The sequence below is a fragment of the Mytilus trossulus genome, chromosome 3, assembly GCF_036588685.1.
Source record: "Mytilus trossulus isolate FHL-02 chromosome 3, PNRI_Mtr1.1.1.hap1, whole genome shotgun sequence".
Taxonomy (NCBI): Eukaryota; Metazoa; Mollusca; class Bivalvia; order Mytilida; family Mytilidae; genus Mytilus; species Mytilus trossulus.
The window spans coordinates 48,442,033-48,468,562 of record NC_086375.1 but is presented as its reverse complement, the minus strand read 5'-3'; the positions used below and the strand labels follow the sequence as shown (position 1 = coordinate 48,468,562).

The 26,530-nt window shown below is 31.2% G+C and overlaps 1 protein-coding gene across 2 annotated transcripts in view; it reads right to left on the bottom strand.

Annotated features, from left to right (window-relative positions):
* Window positions 1–4,789: 4,789 nt before the first annotated feature.
* LOC134711699 (chromatin-remodeling ATPase INO80-like) overlaps window positions 4,790–26,530 on the bottom strand; it is a 32,797-nt gene continuing 11,056 nt past the window's right edge. For both annotated transcript variants that reach the window (XM_063572478.1, XM_063572479.1), the window contains exons 9-37: window positions 26,386–26,439; window positions 25,636–25,839; window positions 24,999–25,194; window positions 24,355–24,422; window positions 23,996–24,032; window positions 22,192–22,286; window positions 21,600–21,713; window positions 21,059–21,154; window positions 20,535–20,737; window positions 20,298–20,382; window positions 19,459–19,576; window positions 19,051–19,136; window positions 18,341–18,505; window positions 17,736–17,835; window positions 17,169–17,273; window positions 16,889–16,982; window positions 16,299–16,376; window positions 14,996–15,230; window positions 14,159–14,278; window positions 13,574–13,802; window positions 13,097–13,224; window positions 12,534–12,701; window positions 12,026–12,184; window positions 11,479–11,581; window positions 11,056–11,138; window positions 9,340–9,450; window positions 8,642–8,750; window positions 8,037–8,204; window positions 4,790–7,314 (exon numbers count right to left, since the gene is read on the bottom strand). In XM_063572478.1, the coding sequence (XP_063428548.1) occupies window positions 7,217–7,314; window positions 8,037–8,204; window positions 8,642–8,750; window positions 9,340–9,450; window positions 11,056–11,138; window positions 11,479–11,581; window positions 12,026–12,184; window positions 12,534–12,701; window positions 13,097–13,224; window positions 13,574–13,802; window positions 14,159–14,278; window positions 14,996–15,230; window positions 16,299–16,376; window positions 16,889–16,982; window positions 17,169–17,273; window positions 17,736–17,835; window positions 18,341–18,505; window positions 19,051–19,136; window positions 19,459–19,576; window positions 20,298–20,382; window positions 20,535–20,737; window positions 21,059–21,154; window positions 21,600–21,713; window positions 22,192–22,286; window positions 23,996–24,032; window positions 24,355–24,422; window positions 24,999–25,194; window positions 25,636–25,839; window positions 26,386–26,439 (3,609 nt within the window). In that variant the 3' untranslated portion in view covers window positions 4,790–7,216. The remainder of the gene's footprint in view (window positions 7,315–8,036; window positions 8,205–8,641; window positions 8,751–9,339; window positions 9,451–11,055; window positions 11,139–11,478; window positions 11,582–12,025; window positions 12,185–12,533; window positions 12,702–13,096; window positions 13,225–13,573; window positions 13,803–14,158; window positions 14,279–14,995; window positions 15,231–16,298; window positions 16,377–16,888; window positions 16,983–17,168; window positions 17,274–17,735; window positions 17,836–18,340; window positions 18,506–19,050; window positions 19,137–19,458; window positions 19,577–20,297; window positions 20,383–20,534; window positions 20,738–21,058; window positions 21,155–21,599; window positions 21,714–22,191; window positions 22,287–23,995; window positions 24,033–24,354; window positions 24,423–24,998; window positions 25,195–25,635; window positions 25,840–26,385; window positions 26,440–26,530) is intronic.

Below are 26,530 nucleotides of genomic sequence, written 5' to 3'. Positions count from 1 at the left end.
ATGTAGTTCCTATGAGGGACCATTTTCCCGGTCTAACGCAGTAAGGTATGAAGTTTGCTCTGTATTGAAGGCCTTGTTGCCACTTTAAAATTAGGGACAGCAATACATGCAGAACATCATGCGATGGCGATTTTTATTAAACACAGGTTAGTAATTTATTCCTGCTTATAAAAAATAAAAATATCTCGTTATATATGATGTGCCGTGTTTTTGATTGAGATCCGGGCTGAGTTGATATCCATGTGCATCAAAAAATAAGTATTCAAGTCAGGTATGATGTAATCTAATCTTATTTTATAACATGTAACTACCAGTTTATTTCTTGAAAAATATCAAATTTCCATCTCTAAAAAAATGGTTAACCTATTATCAAATTTAAAATTGGGTTCACATGCATTCGTGTACTTAAAAGTCTTCAAAAGATAACCTCAGACTTTCATACATATGTTTATATAATGAAACTTCAGTTACTTTTATTTAAACATAGAAGATGAAACGATACAAAAGGGTCCTTATAAACCAAAAATAACAACACTCCACCATGATCAAAAAGAAAAACGAAGAAAATACAGTCCACAAAATTCCTCAAAGAAGTAATGATTTTATTTCTCATCGCTTTACCTTCATATCTTGATACTTTCCATGATATTGACAAAATTATAAAAATGTGAAGTGTTGACAATTGGAAGTCGTCTATTAAATAGACGAATCCAATTGTCAACACTTCACATTTCTTAGCAATGTCATACTATCTGCCCAAACGAATGTTGTTTACATATGTATATATCAATTGCTATTTTACGCTTGTGCATGTTCACAGTTAAAATACATATGTTTTACGGTTTTTGTCTTTAAATTCTTTTGACTTATATAATACTGTTATGTGTGCTATTCTACATGTAATACTATTATGTGTGATATTAACGTGTAATACTGTTACTTGTGATAATCAACATGTGATATTGAATTGTTTGTGATAAATAACATGTGATAATGTATTGTCTGTCGCACTGAATTGTCTTAATCAACATGTGCTACCGTATTGTCTGCTACATGATCAACATGTGCTACTGTATTGTTTGTGGTGATCAACATGTGCTACTGTATTATCTGTGGTGATCAACATGTGTTAATGTACTTTTTTGTGGTGATCAACATGTGCTACTGTATTATCTGTGGTGATCAACAAGTGATACTGTATTATCTATGGTGATCAACATGTGATAATGTACTTTTTTGTGATGATCAACATGTGATACTGTATTGTCTGTAATGATCAACAAGTGATACTGTATTGTCTATAATAATCAACATGTGTTACTGTATTGTCTGTGGTGATCAACATGTGTTACTGTTTTGTCTGTGGTGATCAACATGTGTTACTGTATTGTCTGTGATGATCAACATGTGTTACTGTATTGTCTGTGATGATCAACATGTGATACTGTATTGTCTGTGATGATCAAAATGTGATACTGTATTGTCTGTGGTGATCAACATGTGATACTGTATTGTCTGTGATAATCAACATGTGATACTGTATTGTCTGTGATAATCAACATGTGATACTGTATTGCCTGTGATGATCAACATGTGCTACTGTATTGTCTGTGGTGATCAACATGTGACACTGTATTGTCTGAGATGATTTACATGTGATACTGTATTGTTTGTGATAACCAACATGTGATACTGTATTGTCTGTGATAATCAACATGTGATACTGTATTGTCTGTGATAATCAACACGTGATACTGTATTGTCTGTGATGATCAACATGTGATACTGTTTTGTCTGTTATAGTCAACATGTGATACTGTATTGTCTGTGATAATCAACATGTGATACTGTATTTTCTGTGATGATCAACATGTGATACTGTATTGTCTGTGATGATCAATATGTGCTACTGTATTGTCTGTGATGATCAACATGTGATACTGTATTGTCTGTGATGATCAACATGTGATACTGTATTGTCTGTGATAATCAACATGTGATACTGTATTATCTGTGATGATCAACATGTGATACTGTATTTTCTGTGGTGATCAACATGTGTTACTGTATTGTCTGTGATGATCAACATGTGATACTGTATTGTCTATGATAATCAACATGTGTTACTGTATTGTCTGTGATGATCAACATGTGATACTGTATTGTCTGTGATAATCAACATGTGTTACTGTATTGTCTGTGATGATCAACATGTGATACTGTAGTCTGTGATGATCAACATGTGATACTGTATTGTCTGTGATAATCAACATGTGATACTGTATTATCTGTGGTTATCAACATGTGATACTGTATTGTCTGTGATGATCAACATGTGATACTGTATTTTCTGTGGTGATCAACATGTGTTACTGTATTGTCTGTGATGATCAACATGTGATATAGTATTGTCTATGATAATCAACATGTGATACTGTATTGTCTGTGGTGATCAACATGTGACACTGTATTGTCTGAGATGATTTACATGTGATACTGTATTGCCTGTGATGATCAACATGTGCTACTGTATTGTCTGTGATAATCAACATGTGATACTGTATTGCCTGTGATGATCAACATGTGCTACTGTATTGTCTGTGGTGATCAACATGTGACACTGTATTGTCTGAGATGATTTACATGTGATACTGTATTATTTGTGATAACCAACATGTGATACTGTATTGTCTGTGATAATCAACACGTGATACTGTATTGTCTGTGATGATCAATATGTGATACTGTATTGGCTGTGATGATCAACATATGATACCGTATTGTCTGTGATAATCAACATGTGATACTGTATTATCTGTGGTGATCAACATGTGATACTGTATTGTCTGTGATGATCAACATGTGATACTGTATTTTCTGTGGTGATCAACATGTGATACTGTATTGTCTGTGATGATCAACATATGATACCGTATTGTCTGTGATAATCAACATGTGATACTGTATTGGCTGTGATGATCAACATATGATACCGTATTGTCTGTGATAATCAACATGTGATACTGTATTATCTGTGGTGATCAACATGTGATACTGTATTGTCTGTGATGATCAACATGTGATACTGTATTTTCTGTGGTGATCAACATGTGATACTGTATTGTCTGTGATGATCAACATGTGATACTGTATTTTCTGTTATAGTCAACATGTGTTACTGTATTGTCTGTGGTGATCAACATGTGTTACTGTATTGTCTGTGATGATCAACATGTGATACTGTATTGTCTGTGATAATCAACATGTGATACTGTATTGGCTGTGATGATCAACATATGATACTGTATTGTCTGTGATGATCAACATGTGATACTGTATTATCTGTGGTGATCAACATGTGATACTGTATTGTCTGTGATGATCAACATGTGATACTGTATTTTCTGTGGTGATCAACATGTGATACTGTATTGTCTGTGATGATCAACATATGATACCGTATTGTCTGTGATAATCAACATGTGATACTGTATTGGCTGTGATGATCAACATATGATACCGTATTGTCTATGATAATCAACATGTGATACTGTATTATCTGTGGTGATCAACATGTGATACTGTAGTGTCTGTGATGATCAACATGTGATACTGTATTTTCTGTGGTGATCAACATGTGATACTGTATTGTCTGTGATGATCAACATGTGATACTGTTTTGTCTGTCATAATCAACATGTGATACTGTATTGTCTGTTATAATCAACATGTGCTACTGTTTTGTCTGTGATACTCAACATTTGATTATGTCATTCTTTGGTCAACAATATTAGATAATATTAGATCTGTGATCAACAACAACACGAGATAATGGTATGTCTGTGATCAACATGTGATACTAAATTCTAATGCTATTTGTATGTAACAATTTTTTCCATTGGCTAAAAGTTGCCCTCAAATCCACAGTTGACCAGGCGTAACTAAGGAGGGATAACTATTTTGAAATGATTGAATCAACAAATGTTTGATTACTTCTATATAATTGAAAATAAAACAACACCTACCTTGAATTTGCCGTTTAAATGTAATTTTATCCGAATTTGAAGCATACAGTTAACGTATTAACCTCCAGTTTGCAAGTTTTCATTTGTATGACGTCACGTTTACCTATGACGTCTTTGCGCCAAAATTGTTCATGAAGGTTCATGGAATTTTTTTTATTTGACGAATTTAAACATTTTTCCAAGTTTTATTGTATTATTTCTTTTTGTAATGCATTTGAATCGGAATAACAGTACTGTAGTTGAAGAGTTGCTATCGTCAATTTTGATTTGACAGTTGCAAATCTATGTTTTACTGTCTCCACTATGCATCGTCAGTAAAACTGCATTTGCGACCGTCAAATCTACAATTGACGGTGGCAACTCTTAAACTATAGTACTGTTATTCCTTAATTGTCTGGTGATCAACATGACATAATGTATAGTGTGTGATTATCAACATGAGACACTGTACTGACTGTGGTGGCTTAAAGCAAAAGGTGAAAAAATACATGAAATATGGTCTCAATTATTAGAGACAAGAGGCCACAAGAAAAGAAATATTATCTGGAAGGGTCAACAAGTATTGGTAATGAGCCTTTCAAGATTTTGTGGGAATTTGTATATCAAAGTATTTTCTCTGATGCACGTCTTTGAAGAGTGTGTTTTTAAAAATTGGCTACTTTGTAATTTATGTTCAAGGAATGTAAATATTGAAATTTGGAGCAATGTATATCACAACTATTCTGTAAGGATATGACAAATATCTAGAAGGAAACAACAAATAATCTGGTTTTAATATTTTATATTTTCCCCATGATTTTGTAATCGTTTCCAATATTTGTATATAAACAAATAGCCATCACTTAAACATAACAATCTATTATAAAATATATTGTATAAATAAGAAGCAATGTAAGATAAAATTCATGTAAATGTTACATGCTTTTATCAATAGCAAATATAGTGGTATTTCTATTACAGATTCAATAAAATAAAGCAAGATCTACAGACTTCTTCAGTATTTTTTTTCCCAAACATGCACATCTTCTTTTCTTTGTATAACCACTTCAACATAATCATATTAACTAACTGCCCTTTAACCTAGTTTCATGCATTAAGCATTGGCCATTATATCAAATTAGCTAAGTCAGAATTCATTATATAAAGCTAGAATGATGATTCCTTTATTAAAGGAATGACTGTAATATTTTTTTCTGTCTATGAAGAAGTAACATAAACTAGAGGCTCTCAAGAGCCTGTGTCGCTCACCTGTTACTGTATTTACTGATGTCGGTCATCTTGGTTGGTAGGTCATTAGACACCCTAGTACTGATTGTGGCCAAGTTTGGTTTATTTGGCCCATAGTATAAGAAAAGAAGATTTTTGTACAAATTACAAAAATGACGAAATATTGTTCAATATTGACTATAAAGGGCAATAACTCCTTAAGGGGTGCTCTAACAATTTTGATCATGTTGACTTATTTGTAGATCTTACTTTGCTGAACATTATTGCAATTTACAGTTTATCTCTATCTATAATAGTATTCAAGGTAATAACCAAAAACTGCAAAATTTCCTTAAAATTACCAATTTTAGGGCAGCAACCCAACAACAACTTGTCGGATTCATCTGAAAATGTGAGGGGATAGATCTTATTCTGATGGACATTTAAATCATTTAAGATTTGCCCTAAATGTCTTAGTTTCAAAGATATAAATCAAAAACTGCATTTTACCACTATGTTCTAATTTTAGCCATGGCGGCCATTTTGTTTGGAAGGCGGGGTCATCGGACACATTTTTTAAACTATATACCACAATGATAATTATGGCCAAGTTTGGTTATATTTGGCCATGCAGTTTCAGAGAAGAAGATTTTTGTACAAGTTACAAAAAATGACGAAAAGTTGTTAAAATTTGACTATTAAGGGCAATAACTCCTTAAGGGGTTGACTGACAATTTTGGTCTAGTTGACTTATTTGTAGGTCTTACTTTGCTGAACATTATTGCTATTTACAGTTTATCTCTATCTATAATAGTATTCAAGATAATAACCAAAAACTGCAAAATTTCCTTAAAATAACCAATTCAGGGGCAGCAACCCAACAACATGTTGTCTGATTCATCTGAAAATTTCAGGGCAGATAGATCTTGACCTGATCAACAATTATACCCCATGTCAGATTTGCTCTAAATGTTATGGTTTCAAAGATATAAGCCAAAATATACATTTTACCCATGTGTTCTATTTTTAGCCATGGCGGCCATCTTGGTTGGATGGCGAGGTCACCGGACACATTATTTAAACTAGATACACCAAGGATGATTGTGGCCAAGTTTGGTTAGATTTGGCCATGTAGTTTCAGAGGAGAAGATTTTTGTAAAAGTTTACGGACGACGGACGCCAAGTGATGAGAAAAGCTCACTTGACCTTTCAGGTCAGGTGAGCTAAAAATGTAGTGAACACTTAATAACCTGTGTATCAGGTTATTTTAAAGTGTGCACCATAGTTTTTATGTTATTTCGAATAGACAGAATAAATATTGGTAATTTCTGATAATTTAATTCTTAATTCCATTTTAAACCGGAGTAAACCATGAAAAAACGTTGTTGACTTCACGGTCACATGACAAAATTATGTCTTGAAGATAAACAAAAAATGTCAGCCAATCAGAAGACGTGTTACATCTAAAATTAAATTATTCAAAGATATCAAATTGGTTTATTATTGGAATTTTCAATTGTTCCTGGCAAGGTTTTCATAAATTAGGTATTACAATAATGTGTAAAATCAACAATGCATAGTCTTGATGAAATCTTTTTAAATAAATGTTTTCAAAGAAGTAGAAATGGTAAAAGCACTTAACCAAAACTTTGTTCAAAAGAGTCGTTTAAATGTACTGTCAAAGTTTTATTGAACAACTTGTTGAAAGGATTGAAGAAACAACAAATACATTTAATGTTCCAGGTGAGGTATGAAGACAGATAAAAAATTAAATTTACTCAAATAAATGCATTAGGCAATGACATGCAGACTTCTGAACTTACAACTTAAATTGGAATCACATGCAATCATTTAAATGCATCTCAACAACAACGTAAATTTGAATCAAATGCAATCATTTAAATGCATCTTAAAAACAATTTCAATTTGCATCACATGCAATCATTAAAATGCATCAACAATGTTTGCACACATAAAACATAGCCCTATTGTTTCTTTGAATCTTGTGGAGAGTTTGTGTTTTTTGGAGAATCACCAATCATAAATGAACTATTACTTTTACTGCTTGGAGAACCACCAGTACCTGTAAAATATGATGAATATTAAATGTTAGCAAATCAGTAGACCCTGAAGCACCAGTAACAACTTATATTTTTTTCCTATGATTTAATAGTACTGACTTATTACACTTCATCAGATAAATACAATCAAACCTGCCTTAATGGTCACCTTGTTTAAAGAGCCACCTGCCTGCCTCTAAGGATCAATTCAGTCAAAAACAGTCATATTAATATTTTTAACTTACTAATACATCATGACAAAAAAATATAAGTGTTAGGTAAATATGAAATTCAGAACATGATTGCAATTTGGATCGCCCATTTGCAGGTGAATTTGAGAATATAAACAGATTTCCAGTTTTCTTAAAAATTCAGTGTTGGAATATGCTGCAGGCAAGATCACTTCACCAATTGAAAATACTAAAACACTTTGCCCCAATCCTGGTCGTTAGTTATGTTTGCATTGAAAATTTGAACTTTGTTTAAAAGGTCACCTATCGTGAGCAGTCTTTTTTTATACTTCCCAATGGTGACTGCTTAATACAGTTTTGACTACATCATTTAGTGATAACTGCAACATAATATAAATTCCTGTGAAAAACTTGTACAGTGACCTATAGTTGTGATTTCTATGTCATTTGGACTCTGGTATAGAATTATCTCATTGCCACATCTTCTTACTTATCTCATTGCCACATCTTATTTTCATATGATGTTTATTTAGTACTATCTATCCCATCCTTACCTGTGAAATTATATCCATAGGCAGCATAAGCTGCTGTTAAGCCTGCCTGGGCACCTGCAATTTCAGCAGCACTCAAAGCTTTCTTCAGTCCTCTACCTCTAGGCCTTCGCGTTCCTGTTGAACCTTTTGGACGACCTCTCTTTCCTTTTTTAGTTGGTGGTGTCAAAGCTATAAGATTAATAATTATACAGTAGAACATTTTAAGTACAAACTAATTTAGTTGAGTAAATCAACAAAGCATGATTAATAAGTTATTTCTAAATAGAAATCTTTGAAGCTCTTTTTTATGTTCTTGAAAAAACTGAACAGTTTTTTTGACATGTTGATCTTTATAAAATTATGTATAAAGACTTTATGCATTTTATATCTTTATACAGTGACAGAGTAGAGTGTTATAATTTATTTTAGCCACTATGATTTTAGTAAATAAAATTGTATGCTGCTTACTCTCTATTTTCTCATTAAAAGTGTTGATCCTTAAATATACAGGTCATAAAAATTACTTAAAATTATAATACACTTTCACTTATAGTTATTCCAACTACATGTATATAAATGAAAGCTGTTGGGCAAGCGTTTGGTCAGTTCAAATAATAAATACCAACCTTGAGTTGAACCTCCCAATAGTGGATCATCAACAATGACCAAAGCATCATTACTACTGTCATCTACACCAAATCCTGATTGCTGAGTCAACTCACTGCCATATGATATCTAAAACAATTATCAAATTTTTTAACATTATGAAATAGTCTTTTATCACAGGTAAAAACATCTTATGAAACTGAATAAGATTATTTCATTATTAAACTTGATATTTTAGAGCTTACAGTAAACCAACAATTCATTCTTCATGCTATTAATTGAGATAAAAATGTTTCATAGGAAACTTATGAAATTTGAAAAATTTTGATTTTTTTTCTTTTTTTATCTATAGCTAATGTAGGTTCATCTTGAAATCTTCAAAATTCGATAATCCACTAGTATCAATGTGATGTTGTTGTCTTGTACCTTTTACAGCTTACTTTATGGTACCGGTATGGGTATTGTTAATTGTTGAAGGTCATACAATGACCTGTATTTATTCGCATCCTTGTCTTTTTGATATTTCGGTGGAAAAGTGTCTCATTTGCAATTATGTCAGAAACTTTAATAACATAATTATAAGCATTATTATATTTTTTTCTGCATCAGCAAATAAATTATAATGGTAATAATTTTCCACACAATCTTTCCATTTAAACTTTTTATTTATACTGTTTGCTCCATTGTAATACATAATGGCATATTCTAAGCTACTTACACCACTTTGAGGACTGGCTGGGACGGACATAGAATCAAAACTTGTCATGGACTCTGTATCAGCTGGAATTGTTACATTCTCATCTTGTTTCACCTTTTTGGAATCCTTTTTCTAAAAATAGAATTTGTTGATTTATAAAATTCATATCTTAAGTTTTCTGAATTATGTAAACTCAGTAAGTTAAGTAAGGAGAAGCATTTACAAATTACATTATAACTGCATTCAAACCAATTGTACAGGGAAAGGAGAAGACTGCATTTTAAAAACTAATGTTTGTTAACCAATTTAAAAGCAAATATCAAACTAGAAGATATATTCATGCATTTGTTAAGGATGTTTCAACAAATATAAAACTTAATGTTATCTGTGTTACAGAGCTGGTTGTCTAAATAAACTTTATTTTGAATCAATAGTCAACAACTCCAATAATAAATTACATTACTCTTTGATATTGATACAGATACATATGCAATTAAGGCCACGGTTTTTTAATTTGTTGGTTTCAGATTGTTCGCATAAAAAAGTAGGGTCGGTCGGTCAGAAAAAAAAGAAAAAAAATATCTTTCAAAACAGAAAAACTATGCAAAATAAATATATATTTCACCTTACTAACAAAATGTTTATCTTATATGCTGTTTTGTCATCATTTCTTAACATTAAGTTCGATGAAATATTATTGATCAATGATCATGAACATCGCATGACATCGTTTAATAATTTCCTGTAAAAAAGGGGGGTCGAAATCAAATTGTCATTTCACAAACAAGAAAAACAGATTCGCGTAGCTCTCAGAAAACTTGGTGAATAATGATCTTCAAGCACAAAAAAATATAAAAACGTCGTACAAAAATAAGTTTCAACACACGTGTAGAAAAACATAATAGACTCATCCACTGGAAAAACGACAATATCGGGTTAATCAGTTGTCATGCATTCCAGTTTTTATCCCAAAGATCGATATTTTTTGTTATCTATGAAACAAGAAAATTTCAAATGATTTGTTAATATTCAGTACTTTAATTGATGTATTCCACCTGTCCACATTTGGACAAGTTTATTTCTCTGAGATGATGCATCTTATGGACTGATGACAAATAAGGGAAACGAACTTATTTTGTAATTGGTTTTAAACACAGGTTTCGTTCCGCAAATAAAATTATTTGCGCAAAAGACATTTCAAGGTCAGTTATAATTGATTTGTCTATTTTTAGAAACGTAAATTGGAAGTTTTATTTTTCACAACAGAAAGTGTTATCAACTTTGTTAATGATTAATGCATTTAATTTCATAATAAAAGAAAATTTTAATTATTTTTCAGGGATAATGCATTTATAAGGGTTGGCGGGAATAAAAAAAAGCATGAAAAGTCAATTTTATTTTTATTCTGAAAATCGTCAAAATCGGGTCGGCGGATCCGTAAACCAACAATTAAAAAAAAACGTGTCCTAACAAAAGTGTCATAAAACAATGACATTGTCATTTTATAAAATACATTGTTTCAAGCATCATCATAGTCAATCTATGTGCCATAGAACAGTTGATATGATTGGATACTTGTAGTAAATGTCTCTTTTCCAAGTCATACAGGATTGTAAATAGAGACAAAAATGTGTTGTTTTTTTTTTGTTCTATATAAAAGTTTAAACTAATCACTACTTGCTACATTTTGTTTTTTTAAATAGTTTACAAATATTAACTATGATTATTGTGTCATACCCTGACATATTCTCTTTTTCTTTTCTTTTCTTTCTCCTTGCCTCCTTCATTTGATGGTCCCTTTTCGTCTGTCTTCTGTAATACTGTTAAAAAAAGGTTTTCAATAAACATTATAAAATCACTTTCATATTAAATAAAATTGACAAAATGTACTTTGCATGTTAAAGTTTAGTGTGAATAGATAGTTATTAGGGTGCAAGTATTTTGGTGGAAAACAAGAGCTACTTAGATTTACACATTGAGCTCAAGTCGACATTTTTACAAATTTTGAAATCTTTATTTCATTCCACAACATTTATAGGTTTTAGTGACACGTAAAAATATGGATAAACTAAATATTAAGACCATTCAGTAATTAAATCCTCTTTCCAAAGAATTATTTCAGTTTTCAAGTAGGAAAAGATAACTTCATTTTTGACTCACCTTTTCGTTCCATTTCTTCATCATCAATAAGAAGGGAGACAACTTCCTTTGGCTTGAGTACATCTTGTCTATAAGTTCCTCCACTAATTACCATTCTCTGAATCTGCAATTATAAAGTTTGTATATAAGGATTAAGTTATAAGGATTACAATGTCAATTATTGAATTGGAGTACCCTTAGTTTAAAAGTTATACTGTTTTACTTACGCAATCAGTTGCGGATCCAGAACTTTTTGTAAGCGGGTCCGCTTCAATGATTCCCTATATATTCAAACAAATGCCCCCCCCCCCCCCTCGGATCCATCTATGGTAATTTACATATTAATATTAATTGTTAATGTAATATTGTTCAACTTTCCAGAAGGAACTTTTATTTGACCCCACAATGCATAAATTTTTAATTAGACAAATCTTACTATGGAAGAGAGCGATTGATACACAAATGTACTTTTTCCCCCAATAAATATTTAAACGGATTGATTATCCTCTTACATTTTAGAAGCAAATAATTCAGGCATATTCAGGTTAATATTCAAACAGACACCTACCTCACTTTTTTCTTTAGCCCTCTGTAGAATTCTCTCTTCAATGGTCCCTTTACAGATCAGTCTATATACTGTAACTTGTTTGGTCTGACCTAATCTGTGGGCTCTGTCCATAGCTTGTTGATCCACGGTTGGGTTCCAATCACTATCATAAAATATCACCTAAAACAACAAAACTTCTACTTTAACCATTTGAAGTGCATCTTTCGTGAAACATATAAACTACAGGGAGAAATAGAAAGAAATATTTTCATGGGGTTGCTTTTTTCTTTTACTTCAATCAAATTTTCTGGAGGGATAAAACACACACTGATTTAATTGAAGAAATCTTTGAATGAATGCAAAATTATTCTGTATCTTATTTTTCATTCTTACAATAAGGTGAATCAGTTCTAAAAGCCACTATTTTCTACAAGAAATGAAGTTTTCAGTTTAATTTTAACAACGATCACAAACAAAAAGTGTGATGACACATAAACAAAGGAACATCCTCCTTTATGAAATGACTCACAGTATCAGCAGCAGTAAGATTAATTCCCAATCCACCAGCTCTTGTACTTAGTAAGAACACAAAGATATCATTCCGTGACTGGAAATCAGCCACCATGTCTCGTCTCTCTGATATCTTAGATGAACCATCCAATCTTATATAGATATGCTTTCTATGCCACATGTACTCCTAAAAGTAAAAAGTATGCAAGTGTTATGCCAACAATTTTACATGGATAAAACCGTATAATTCCATTAGGTGTTCTTTGCCTTAAACACATTGACATATTTTATCCATTATCATGTAATATTATCTATTTTAAGTTATTTAAAATGTGCAACAAAAATGAATTTAAGGGCTATTTGCTGATAATAATCGAAACAAATCTCACATATTTTAAATTTAGCTGAGGGATGTAAATCTTAAACAGGACATATGAAAGACATACGACCTAATGTAACCTGGAATTCATCATTTATTTCATCATGTAAATATTTTTAAGTATTTGGTCAAACTGCATGCCAGTTTTATAACCTTTAGCATGACATATCATAACAATCATAGCAAATTACAATATAGTGTACCTCTAAGAGATCAATCATTTTTGTCATTTGTGAGTATATAAGTACACGATGACCTTCAGACTTCAGTCTCTGTAGCAATGTATCCAACACAAACAACTTGCCAGCATCTGTAACCAAACTCTCTTTGTCTGAAAAACAAAATACTCATAGTTAAATTTCAATTAAATTTTTTTTGTTATCACTATTGATTATCATTACCAATCATTACCATATGGTGTGAATCTTTTCTCCATTGTTGAAGACAGTATGGTTATGTCTAGATTCCATTTTAAGTTTCTTTGTGGGTTCTCTTTTTGACATTTAGCATAGGTCTGACTTAAGTAGAATTGTTTTCATTTATCAATAAGCACCAACTAAGCTTTTAAAAGCTACATTACGGTAACGATAGACAACAGCAACTCTAAATGTACTTTTGTAAGTGACAAATGTACATCTGTTGAAACTTTTTTTTATCAATAGATGAGGATTTATACAAACCTGGACAGTGTACCCCTGACATTCCATGTTTAGGACGAACACCAAGAAGACCTCCAGGCTGGACTTTGGAGAAGTACCAGGGGTTCCACCAACGGACCCCAGTGTATATTTCTGGTGTACCATACAACAGACTCTGTCTGGCTTCCAATGTTCCACACAGATTCTCTTTCATTATCTGCCAAGCTGCTGACCTGTCATGACATTCCCAGCTAGGAGCATTTACATTGACCTGAGTAAAGACAATTTCAATGGGTATTCTTAAAAAGCTCAAAATTTTAATAACACATTCTTAATAGTTTTCTTTTAAAATTGTAAAATAATGCATGTCAAGTCCATTTTTTGGATGACACATGTTTTTCTTATTTCTCTAAAATAAAATCAGTTACAATGTCTCTCTTGAAATAATGAAACTTTTCACATTCTTTGAGTAACTACTACAGAATCTAATAACTGTTAAGTATAATAAAAACTTCTGAACAATGAGTCTTACATTGATTGTTACCAAATGAAATAAGCTATAAATTTAGAATGGCATTTCCCTATAACATGAAGTGAGGTTTTAATATATCACCATTATTTGATTACCTTAGGCATTGTGTAGTACATGTATGGTGGTAGCTCTGTCGGTTGACATTTCAGTACCCTTGGTGGTCTGTATTTATGATGATGTGGAATTTCATGAGGCAGTGGATGATGACTGGGACTCTAAAATATAAAATGGAACATTATTATCACTGATATAATTTTCAAAGATCAAAAAGTAGGCCCAAAGAAACATGTGTACAAGGTAACCTTCCATAATTGTCTCATGACATTATGTAAAACCCTGTAAAGCACTTACCTAAAAAGTCAATATACCATATAGAGGGTTATTTTCTTAGGTGTAAAATTTCAAAATTTTCATTGAATAAGGTATACAAAATATTTTGGCAGTTATTATTTTGGCGAACTCAAAACATTTATCGATACCTTTGCATGTATACTTTTAATTTGGCGGAATTTATTTTGCGATTTTATTCTATCTGCGAAAACAAGAGTAAATTTACACCCTGGTAAGTGCACAGCTACTATATATATTATTTTAAAAATGGTGAATGTGTCAATGGGACACAGATGATTCCTCTGCTTGCAGGATCTCTATTACAAATTGACATAACTAGAGATCTGTAAAAGTAATGCCACCCAAATTTCGATCTTGATCTGTGTTTTGTGGTAATAATCATACTGGATAAGTTTCAGAACATTTTATTGCGGCAAACCTTAATTTATAGAACATAAATTAATTTTGCTGCAGGGGCATCAAAACTGTAATATATTCTTTAATGAGCCATGTCCTGATGCACCTTACCACTTCTCTGAAGTTAAGCAGTTAAGTTATGATTCTCATGGATTTACTGTAACATATAAATATGAACAACATACCTTTGTAGGTGAATGAGGAGGACTAAATGGAGTTTTCTTCTTCTGGTTTCTGTGCCGTAATTTACAATGTTCCTGAGTTTCCTTCATACAATGTAAGGTATGATTCTCATATCCAAAGAAAGCTGATGTGTAATTTGTGAATACTAGTTCACTGAGCACTGGACTGTTATTTACATTTGTGAAAGACAATGGATTATCTGTATACAGTAGAAAACTTCTTCTATTTAAATATTTACTGAAATACAAAATTTTAGTTCATTTCATTTTGTATGCAAGAGAAAGCGTTCATTTTTTTTTCTTTCTCAAAATAGATAAGACACACTGAAATATTTCACTGAATTAATACTTGATTACAGATGAATATTCTGAAAGTATTTTAAAAGATAAGGTTCAAAACAAATATAATGAAAAGTTCATTGTGATTAATTAACAATGGAAAAAGGGGTCAAGGTTAGTTGTAACCTATCAATTTTGGGTGCACTTGTTTCTAGTAAGCCGGTCATGCGCCGGTCATGTGAACGGCGTACGCCTATTCGTGCGAGAAACAAGTGGAACGGCTAATATACCGGCAAATCTAACATGGCTGCTCAAGGACCATTTCTACCAGCTATAATAGGTTATGGCCTATTCCAGCTGTTTAAGTACAATGAAGAAGGAAAATTGCAACTATATCTCTCACAGACTGAATTGTGATATTTTTATTAAACGTTCACAACTTTAACAAAAACGTTCTCAAGAGCGAGAAAGCATTTATACGTTGATAAATTATTAACAATTAACAACAGGATAAATATGATAATAATAATAACAATAAATAATTTATTTATAAAGGGTGACTACAATTAGTTGCGAAATACGAAATATTTTATTAAAGAAAGCTCAATTATGAACAAATACTTATCTTCCCTGAAACCTCGGCAATTCTAGTACAATATATAAATACAAATGTTAGTTTGTTTAGTTAGGTTTTGTGCCGTTTTAGCGCATTTTGGATATTTCGATGATTTACAATAGTTTTAAATGCACAAATTCGGTTCTTACAACAGTCGGCCATGTTTTTCGCCGCTTGAGTTTGAAGATTGGACTTCAACTCCATCAAAAACTACCTTGACCAAAAACTTTAACCCCGAGTGGGACAGACGGATGAATGGAAGGAACAACGAACAGACTGAAAAACATAATGCCCCTAGGTGCATCATAATAAATACATATCAAAAGAAAATCGGTAATAAATGTACTATTCCAGATGTAGCATAGGCAAATGTTAATTAATCATTTATATAATATAATATATACTACTCACCTTTGATCTTCTTTATGCCATGTTCTATGGTGATGTATGCTGTATGCCATTTTCATCATTAGAAAAATTCCTAACCACCTGAAAGTGGATATTTCATCAGATTACATATAATGCTAGCTATAACTTCACATTGTACATCAGTTGTTTTCAAGAACTTATTTTTGCATATTTTTACTGTTGCTTAGTATATAAGAAAATAAATTGGTTCTCATATGGAAAAGGAGGTAATTGCAAAACGATCTTCATCTGTATAACTTCTATTTACTTAGCCTAGTATAACACATATTCCTATTATAAAGTATTGATAGATTTTGTGTATATGTCAATTTTATTTTATATAGTAATATTGCTATTTTAGCTCAGTTATCACATTTTATATTGGTGCAATATGGCCTTCTTAAAATCCTGTGTGAAGTATGAATACAATTCTCTGCTTTTCATTTTTATTGACAAAAGGTTGACACATGGCTAATTATGATACTTTGTGTGAATTTCAGCTTTCTCTGCAATTGATTATCTAATTTTGATCCTTTCCCTTGAAGAAACAAAGCATTATTATCAAGAAAAAATATGCTGTATGAAAGACTTACCTTACAAGTAAACCTCCAAACATATAGTTATGGAGTTCTTTAGGTGATATGTCTATAAATTTGGTGAAGGAAAACAAACTATTTACAACGGTACCTGAAAAAGAAAACAATATACAGTTCCTAAGCTGCAAAGAAGCAGATAATCTAACAAAATGTATTACTATTCTTATTTTTCCCTTTTGTTTGGCATTCACTGTGCCTATATTAGCTATTATTTGTCATTCATTCAAAGATCAAATCTGTAAGTGTGTTGACTTGAGGTAGACATAATTAAACTTACTTGAACAATCTGAACACATAGACTGGTGGATATTTTCAGGAGAAAACACATAAAACATATTGTACAGAATCTTTTGTTTACTGGACACATTCAAGTCTTGCACACCTGTAAAGTGAAATATAAAACTATGTAATGTCTATAGATGAGAACAATTATAAACAGTACTTTAAGTAACAAATGAGCCTATGTTGTTTTTTTCATAAGATTTGATTTATTAAAAGATTTCAATATGAAATTGCACACAAGTTTCAACTGAATTATTCAGTTTCCAAAAAACGGAAAGTAGGTGAAGCCAAAAAGCACAAACATATATCAACTCACCATGATCAGGCTGCTGACCAAATATGAAGTATTTTGCAAAAAAAGAGTGATAAAAATAGTTTGTGGAAGAACAGGTGTATGCAATACAGCCTCCACTTTTTGCTTGGTATGGTTATTTTCAATCTTTTTATGAACAGCATGAAATGCACTATATTATGCTTTGCTAGAGTTGTCTATTCCTAGGCAAGATAAACTTAAGATAAAAATGGTAGAAAACATATAGAATTCATAAGAGTTTTGACTTACAATTTCTGTACACTAGTTTTGGTATTGTAAATGGTTCTCTCTTCATAAAAAATGGTGACTTTACTTCTCTTCTCTCAAACAACTCGGAATGATTGCAAACCTGTAATAAACAAGTTTCATTATATTTCTCAAATCTCTAATGGCTTTCATTTTAGGTCAATATACATTCCTTAGTGTGTTTAATTGTAACAAATTAACATCAAGGAATGATGCTATAATCAGTATCTAAAATTAAAATCTTTAAAAAAAATCCTATTCAGAATAAAAAAAAATACATAATGGTGGTGTTGCTGCTAATGCTTATACTTTTTACTTTGAAATTGTCTTTGGTTTGTATGCTTCTGCTTTCTGGTGGCCGCCATCATTTCTGATTGTTTTGCCATTTTTAGTCAAACTGCTTATTGTGTAAACTCTGATTCCATGTATTCAGAAACTACTACTTTTTCTTAAAGGATACATTTAAAGTTTTATACAAGTCTGACAGAGCAATAACAACAGCCTTTTATGACACACTTAGGTCATTATAGTGTTTTAACTATCATATTCCTCCCTGAAAAAAAAACATATGACTATAAAGAACTTTTCAACCAAACAGAGTTACCTACCTTTCTGAACTGCATAACAATATTCATGAGACTACTGGCAGAGTTTTGAGCAGATGAGGATGAGGATGAACTACTGAGGAGATCTTCTATGGAAATCTTGTTCTTTATTCCCTTGTATAACATCCTCTGTCTGGTAGTCAGTGGACAATACACTAGAATTTCAATCTGTATAAACAAGACGAAGAAATGTTACAACAAAATTATCCTAATACAAACCTACAACTTTTTGTAATGTGTTTGTTTTTCTAAACCTCTCTTCCTACCATGTTTTAGAAAACTTTTTATTCAAAGTAATCTGCTTTTTTTCTTCATTTTTTTCATACAAGAGCTAATTCACACCCTTTCAAAGATCAACTCTTGTTTGCAGTAAATAAAATTTCATATATGTGCAAGACATTTTCAAGTCTTCTGAAAATGGGAACTAAAATAACATTTATAATATTAATTTTACTGCATCAGTATTTTCCATTCCTACTATTTATGTTTCTTCATTGTTCTATTTAACATTACCAGATGAATCTTTTTAATGCTAAGACATAGGTAAACCAATCTAATACTCCATTGGAGCAGGGGTATATTAACATGATTTAAAGATACATATGGTAGATGTAGTTTGAAGTATATATGAATATATGCACTGACGTTAAAGTAATTTAAGTTTATCATTTGAATATTTCACAAAGGAAATTGTGAAAGAAATAATTGCAAACCTTGTCTGAAAGTTCATTTTCCACATCTTTCTTCACTCTCCTTAACATAAATGGTTGTAGGATCATTCTTAATCTGGATAACTGGTCTGAAAAAGAAGGATACGAACTTCATACTTTTGAGAATGTGCGCACTGAAGGTGGGAAGACTGCTTTTAGTTTACATTGTGAACTTTAAATCAATTGTATAAAGCATGGAAATTCATGCTTGACATTTTTCCTTGTTTTTGTAAGAATTTATTTATAAAATTGTCACAAATATTAATTTTTTGATATTTTTGTAATTTACAACCACAACAACAAACAGGCTCGCAATATTCTAAGGCCACATTATTTCTTTGTTACAATTTACTTTATGAGAATGGGGATTACTCTAGTAATTCTACCTGGAAAATATGGTTAAAGACTTACTTTCATCTATCCCAGATTGTTTTTCTGCATGACTTTCTATATCTTTAGAAAACCATTCATTAAATTCTTCATGTGAATCAAACATTGTTGGCATGATGAAATGTAACAATGCCCATAACTACAATATAAAGATAAAGTTCTGATGAAGGGAATGGCATTTAAAACATATAAATCTCTTAAAAAGTTTCTTGATTGATCATTAATAAAATACACAATTATATTTGTAAACATCTTAAGCTTTTTTTCTAATTAAAGTTTTTTTTTAAAGCAACTTACAGAAACCTTAAGTACCTGGACAGAACCACTTCAGTAGGAAAACTTACAACTCTTTATCAAACAGGAATATCATAGTAGAAAGGCTAGTGATAATTGCAGATTATTTACTTATCCACTTGGCTACAGATGCCCAAGTCTTTTGCAAAAAATCCTTATTTCCTGCACATACTTAACATGAACAAATTATTTGCCACTAGATATTTAGCAACAACCATTTATCAATCAATTAATCTTCATTTCCTTGAATTTTCATTTGGTCAAAGAAATAATTTATTTTTGGGTTAAGCTAGCTTTTAGTTTTTTTAATCTAGATATCAGACAAAGTGTCTGCCTTTTTCAGGACTTCTGTGAAACACTTAACATATCAAAAGTGTGCATTTGATATGATGTGAAAAAATTGAGTTGGCTTGATATACAGGAAACTACCAAAGATTCAATCTCACTTGTAATGATTAAAATCCAAAGGATTACTACAGTTTATATATTTCTAAAATAACATAGTTCTGAGATGTTTAAAAAAGTTATGTTAAGTTTTAAGCTTATATGTATTTATATTTCTTTACCTCTGCCATACTGTTTTGTATAGGTGTTCCAGTTAAAAGAAGTCTGTTTCTGCAGTTAAAACCAAGTAATATTTTCCATCGTACACTGAAAAGAGAAATTCAATTTGAGTTAATTGAGAAATGACTTGAAAATATTCTAAAGAAATGGTAATGTTATGCTAAGGAAGAGGTTTATGGAGAAAATATGGCAATACATAAGAATGGCATACAGAGAGTAAACTATATCAAATCACTTACCTGCTACTACTTTTAATAGCCTGAGCTTCATCAAGTATCATGTACTGCCACTTTATTCTCTGGAAATATTTCACGTCTTGGATGACAAGCTGGTAACTTGTTATCACAACATGGAATGATGCCTCCTCTTGATGTAAGTTCTGTGAATCCCAAAATTTACGTAAAATTCTTCTGTCTTGAGAGTTCCCCCAATATGGCACAACCTGGAAACATGAATTAATAATCATAGATTTATATATTTTCATTTGATGTACAAGAACTGCTATTTAAGCATGTTGCTGATTTGGTTTCTATAAAAGGCTTTGAAAATTTTGAATTCCTAGTTTCACACTGTCCTTAAATAATAAGTGGAACATTTGTTATCTTATTGTGAAATGTGAGTTCAATGAATAATAAACTTAACAGTCATCTTTTATCCCTATACAGCCTGTTAAAGAATATTTATCCTTTGTTTACATTCAATAATAATATACAAGGATAAGGGATAACAATTTTTGTCATTATCTCAAATTCAAAGAACATACCTTAAATCTAGGAAAGAATCTGGACACTTCCTGTTGCCAGTTATGTAGCGTAGAAGCTGGTGCAATAACAAGAAATGGCCCCCAGATGCCTTGATTCTGAAATGTGGAAATTTGTATAGTTAAAAATATCAAGGTCAGAAAAGGTAACTTAAATAATACATTTTTTTTATTGTAAAGAAAGATAGCAACAAAAAGAAGAAATTTTGATATTCAACTATTCAAATGTAAATGTCAATCTCATTGTGTATAGTAATATATACCAGTCTTTCTTGATTAAACACATGTGTATAATTATATAATACTGAATGTCCTGATTATGTAAAAATTTTGAATACACAATCTAGGATGCTGCTTGTCCTTGTTAAACAACAAATAACCATTTATAGTTTGTAAATTTTTAAGTGTTCCCTGCAGTGGTAGTTATCACAAATGAAACCATTATCATTTGTTTTTTTCTTTTGAAATTCTGGTGGTAAGGAGTAATCAGTCTAAATTAAGGCTCATGTATTCAGCTCAATTTTACTTTCTTCATATTTCTTACCTCTGCAAGATGACCAAGTAATGCTATACTCTGTACAGTTTTACCAAGACCCATCTCATCTGCAAGGATACCATTGATACCTTGGTCATACAGGTTTGCAAGCCAATTCATACCCTGAAGAAAGAAAGCATCTATCATAAATATCAACAAACATGAAATCAACTACAGAAAAAGTATTTTTAATAAACTCTTGTGAAAACTTTGAGCAAAGATAAAGGTTATTAAAACAATGACTGTCATAAGATGTAGAAAGAAACTACTGGGGAGTACTGGCTAAAATATATTGTTTGTTTTTTTTAATTTACCTCATGAAATTTTTTTAATAAATTATTAAATCTTTGTATGGTTTGGTGTTCAAATACATTTGTATCTGGGACTGATTTAATTAATATCAACATATGATAGGTCTTATGACATTCCAATATACTGATTTTTATGAAATAAAACAAATTCCTTCAAGTTTTTGATGAGTAAAACCTACACTCAAATTTGACAGAAACTGTAAGCACCATCAATGTGACAATAATGTGGAGACAAACAGCATGCATGGTTTCTAAAATTAATTATTTTAAGTAATGCCTATTTTAATTACCTTTAATTGATAAGGCTTCAATGTGCCCTCAAATATACTTGGCTGTGGACGGTCTGCATCAGTACTGATAGAAGGGTTTGCAAAGGAGGATTCCACTGAAACAAATTAGCAAGAAAATGCAGCATCAACCAGGAAATTATACTGGTAGTGATTAGGCAACTATCCTAAGTATGTAAATTCTCAAAAATCAGATATTTAAAGACATTAGTCTTTGAGATATTGTACAGTGATTTTGCTAGCGCTCGTCACTTTCGTATTTTACGAAAAGGTTTTCGAAATGACGAAAATATTTCATATCAATTTCGTCACTTAAATTTGGAAAGTGTAAAATTATTTACACATCAAATTACTTGAATTCTACCTGTCTTTATGTTTCTGACAAGTTTATGACCCTCAGGTAATTAACATTTACCATAGGTGTTAAAAGTTGTGATGACAAGTAATCCGCCTATCACCAATCAGATGGGTCACTAATCTCTTAATTATTATTATAAAACCTCATAAATGACCCATCATAATAATCTATTAAAGTTAAATCAGTCAGTCAGCATTTCATTTTAATCATTTCTCACAATTCCGTCATATTTTCGTCATTTATTTAAACAAAATTGATAATCTTCCCGGACATTTCAACTTTATTTTAATTTCAATATTTCCCTTACGATCATAATTTGCAGTTTGCTTGTCGTAGTTTCGTCATTTTAACGTATTTTCGTCATACTTTATATAAATATTCATCAAAAACTTTCGACAACTTCGATTAAAAAGAATGAACTTTATTCAAAACGTAAATATTTTCACTTGCAAACAGGTGTTTCCTGTTCTATGTATTGCGCATGCGTAAAAGTTCGTAGATGAATCCGGTTTTATTCTGAAATTATTTTTCAATTGTCACTTCCCGTTTTCATTTCATTACGTTTAAAAAGCGAAAGTAAACGTGATCTTCAGTCTACAGTGATTAGAATCGTCACATTAAGTATAGATGCAGATCCTTCTATCCAATATTAAAGAAATTGATTCCAAATAGATATTCAAACGTATTTTCAAGGATATAAATGATTGTGAAGTGAAAAAGTCGTTACAAGTTCATTACTGCAGTGGTTTAAAATATAGAGGCACCCAACTTTTGTTGATCAGGGGTGTGCCCTGAAAATAACTGAAGTGAAGTTGTGAACCATATGATATTACCAGATCCCTGTTCTTACCTTCATATCTTGGCATCACATTAGTCAATTCATTTAATATTGCCAATAACTGCCTACATTAGCAATCCTAAAGTTTTCAAAGATCCTAAACTAGTCCTTTTAGGACTTGGACATATATGTATAGCTAGTTTGATAAACATCATAGACCCCTTGCTATTATAAAAAATAAGGCTGATTTTTATCACTCGCAAAAGTGACTAAAGCCCTCAAAATCCTAGCTGAAACCCTGATATTGTAAATTAAGTCAAATATGATTTTGATGATATAGTGATAACAAAGTTGGCATTTCAACAAAGTTGTACCAGATAGTATCATCCTATATATTTATCAATAAAGTTAACAAAATTTTGTAAGGATTGAAGAACCCTTCTTTTATGTGTGAGGTTTTTTTTTTCTCATAAATTCAGAAAACACTGTTTTTTTTAAACTGTAATATTTTGTTTGTCAATACATTGCAATTATCATAACCTAAACAAAAAACAACTGATTATAAATTACAAAATGAAAAAATGAGACCATAAAGATAAAGTTTAATATTTAATCTCAAACATCATCTAATTGATTTAAGCACAATAAAACCAACTACATTTGTAACTTACTGCTAGCAGTGACTGATTCTGGTCTAAACATGGAATTCTGAAATAAACACACCAGGAAGTGTAAAAACATGATACATACAAAATTTCCATTTGAAGTACTTGTCAAACATCACAGTTTTAAATTACTTTAAATAATTTATGAAAATTTATATGTTGCAGAATTCTATTTTCATAGTTCCAACTTTAAACTTGCATAAATTAGACCCAAATCAGGGGTTCCCACTTTGAATTAGAAATAAAACTTAATAACAAGTTTTTTAATTAAACTATACTAATAAAATTAAAGAATACAGTTAAAAAATATCTATTAAGATTAAATTACGTCCTGACTGATGTGTTAAAAAAGACTTATATATTACCTTTGCTTGATGTTTAGAATAAGCATCCTCAGCATTTCTTAAAGCTACATCTTTCATACGATCACTATCTGAAAATTCACAATGAACAAGAGGTTACATACCATGTCATGAAAAGTATATCTTCACTCTGTATTAAACATTTACAAAAAAATCAAAGGTCAGAATTGAGAATTCAATGTGTCGTCAAATAGGAAGTGACGTCCTGAGACATAATAAACAAATTATAAAGAACACTTAAACATTTAAGGATCCAGACCAAATATCACAGAGAATGGACTGCTGACTACATCTGAAAATCGTTTTTATGTTTAAACTCTCTAAAGAAATATGTTGCACCTAAAATTCATTGTTTCCATTATAATTAGAATAACTATGTTGGACTTGAATAATTTCTAACTTCAACCTTGATTTCAAAGCATGAAATACAAATGGATCTTGTTTCTGATTAAATAGCAGAGCCATAAATTGAAACAAAGAAAATGAAAATCAATTCTACCAGATATCAAAATACAAAACAGACATGTCTTAGAAAATCTTAAGCTTGGTATTATATATTTTTAAACATCAACTGGTGATTTGTTGTTTCTATTAAGGAAACATATATTGCGTTCATATTTTCTGTCACATTTATTACAAGTTATTACCATAATCATCACATGCAGAATCAGTAAGGACCCCACCACTGACTGTGACTTGTCCTGCTGGTTTGGTTTCATCCAGCTGATGTAATATTTCATTCTGTCTCTCCTCTGAATCACCTGTCATTTTCTTAGCCATAAAGTGAGCATATAGTTCTGTCTGGGTAATTAAAAAGTTTAACTTCCTCTGTTGTCTTCTGGCCTGAAATAAGAATTATTACAAAAATGTATAACATGTAATTAGAATTCTCTGCAGAGTAAAATTTCTGCAACCTTCCTCACAAAATGTTATATATTTTTGGCTCTTGAATGAAGACTTTTGACTTTGAAATAAGTTGTGTAATAATTCAAATACTTTTTTAAATTTGCTTCAATTCCAATTGCTCAACTTTATGGTTACATGGGGAATTTACACTTTATTGTCTTTTCCTAATCAATTATTTAAGGGCAGGATGATGATTTTGAAAATCATAAAATAAATCTTTTGTTTCTGTTGATAGTTATTCAGGGAGTAAAACAAAAAGAAAACTAGTAAGAATGATTTGTGAAATGCAACATTGTGAAAATGAAATGATTTTAAAAAGTTTAAAAAGTTTCATAAACATGTAGCTTAGCTGTTTTTTAAATTTAACATTTACTATACCTCCCGCAACTCTAGATCCATCTTTCTCTGTTCTAATGCTTCTTTCTCTGCTTTCTTTCTGTGTTCTTTCTCTACTTTTTCAAATCTCTTCCAATAAGTGACCATTTCTCTAGTCATTCTCCTAGCCCTTGACTGTTGTTCCTTCATTGTTTTCTGTGACTGAATGGCTGCCTTCCTCACTTCTCTCATACACTGCTGTGATACCTTTAAACACAAATATAAATGAATTATCCAAGATTTATCAAAATATAAATGATCAAACAATTGCATTATCAATCAAGCTTAAAATATTTACTTGATTGAGTAATTATAATAGTTGGCAAAAATCATACAGTATTTTTTTGTCCATAGTACACAGATGCCCCACTCGCACTATAATTTTCTATGTTCAGTGGACCGTGAAATTGGGGTCAAAATTATAATTTGGAATAATAATTAGAAAGATCATATCATGGGGAACATGTGTACTAAGTTTCAGGTTGATTGGACTTCAACTTCTTCAAAAACTACCTTGACCAAAAACTTTAACTTGAAGCGAACGGACACACAGACGGACGAACAAACAGAGGCACAGACCAGAAAACATAATGCCCCTCTTCTATCATAGGTGGGGCATAAAAATCATTTGTAACACAAAACACAAATCACAACACCACCCATATTTGTCTGGTCATTTCTGGAGTAGCACTAAAGTAAATTATCATGTGAAATGATTGTTTGACCACTTTTTAAGTTTATATATTAATTTACCTTCTTTAATGACTGTAACACCTCTTTCCTTGCAGCTACCTTTTGTTTTTGTGCCTATAATAGGAATGATAGCTGATTACAATAGATACTAATGTCCCTATTAAATAAAATGATGTAATTTGAACAACATCAAAAATGACAAGAA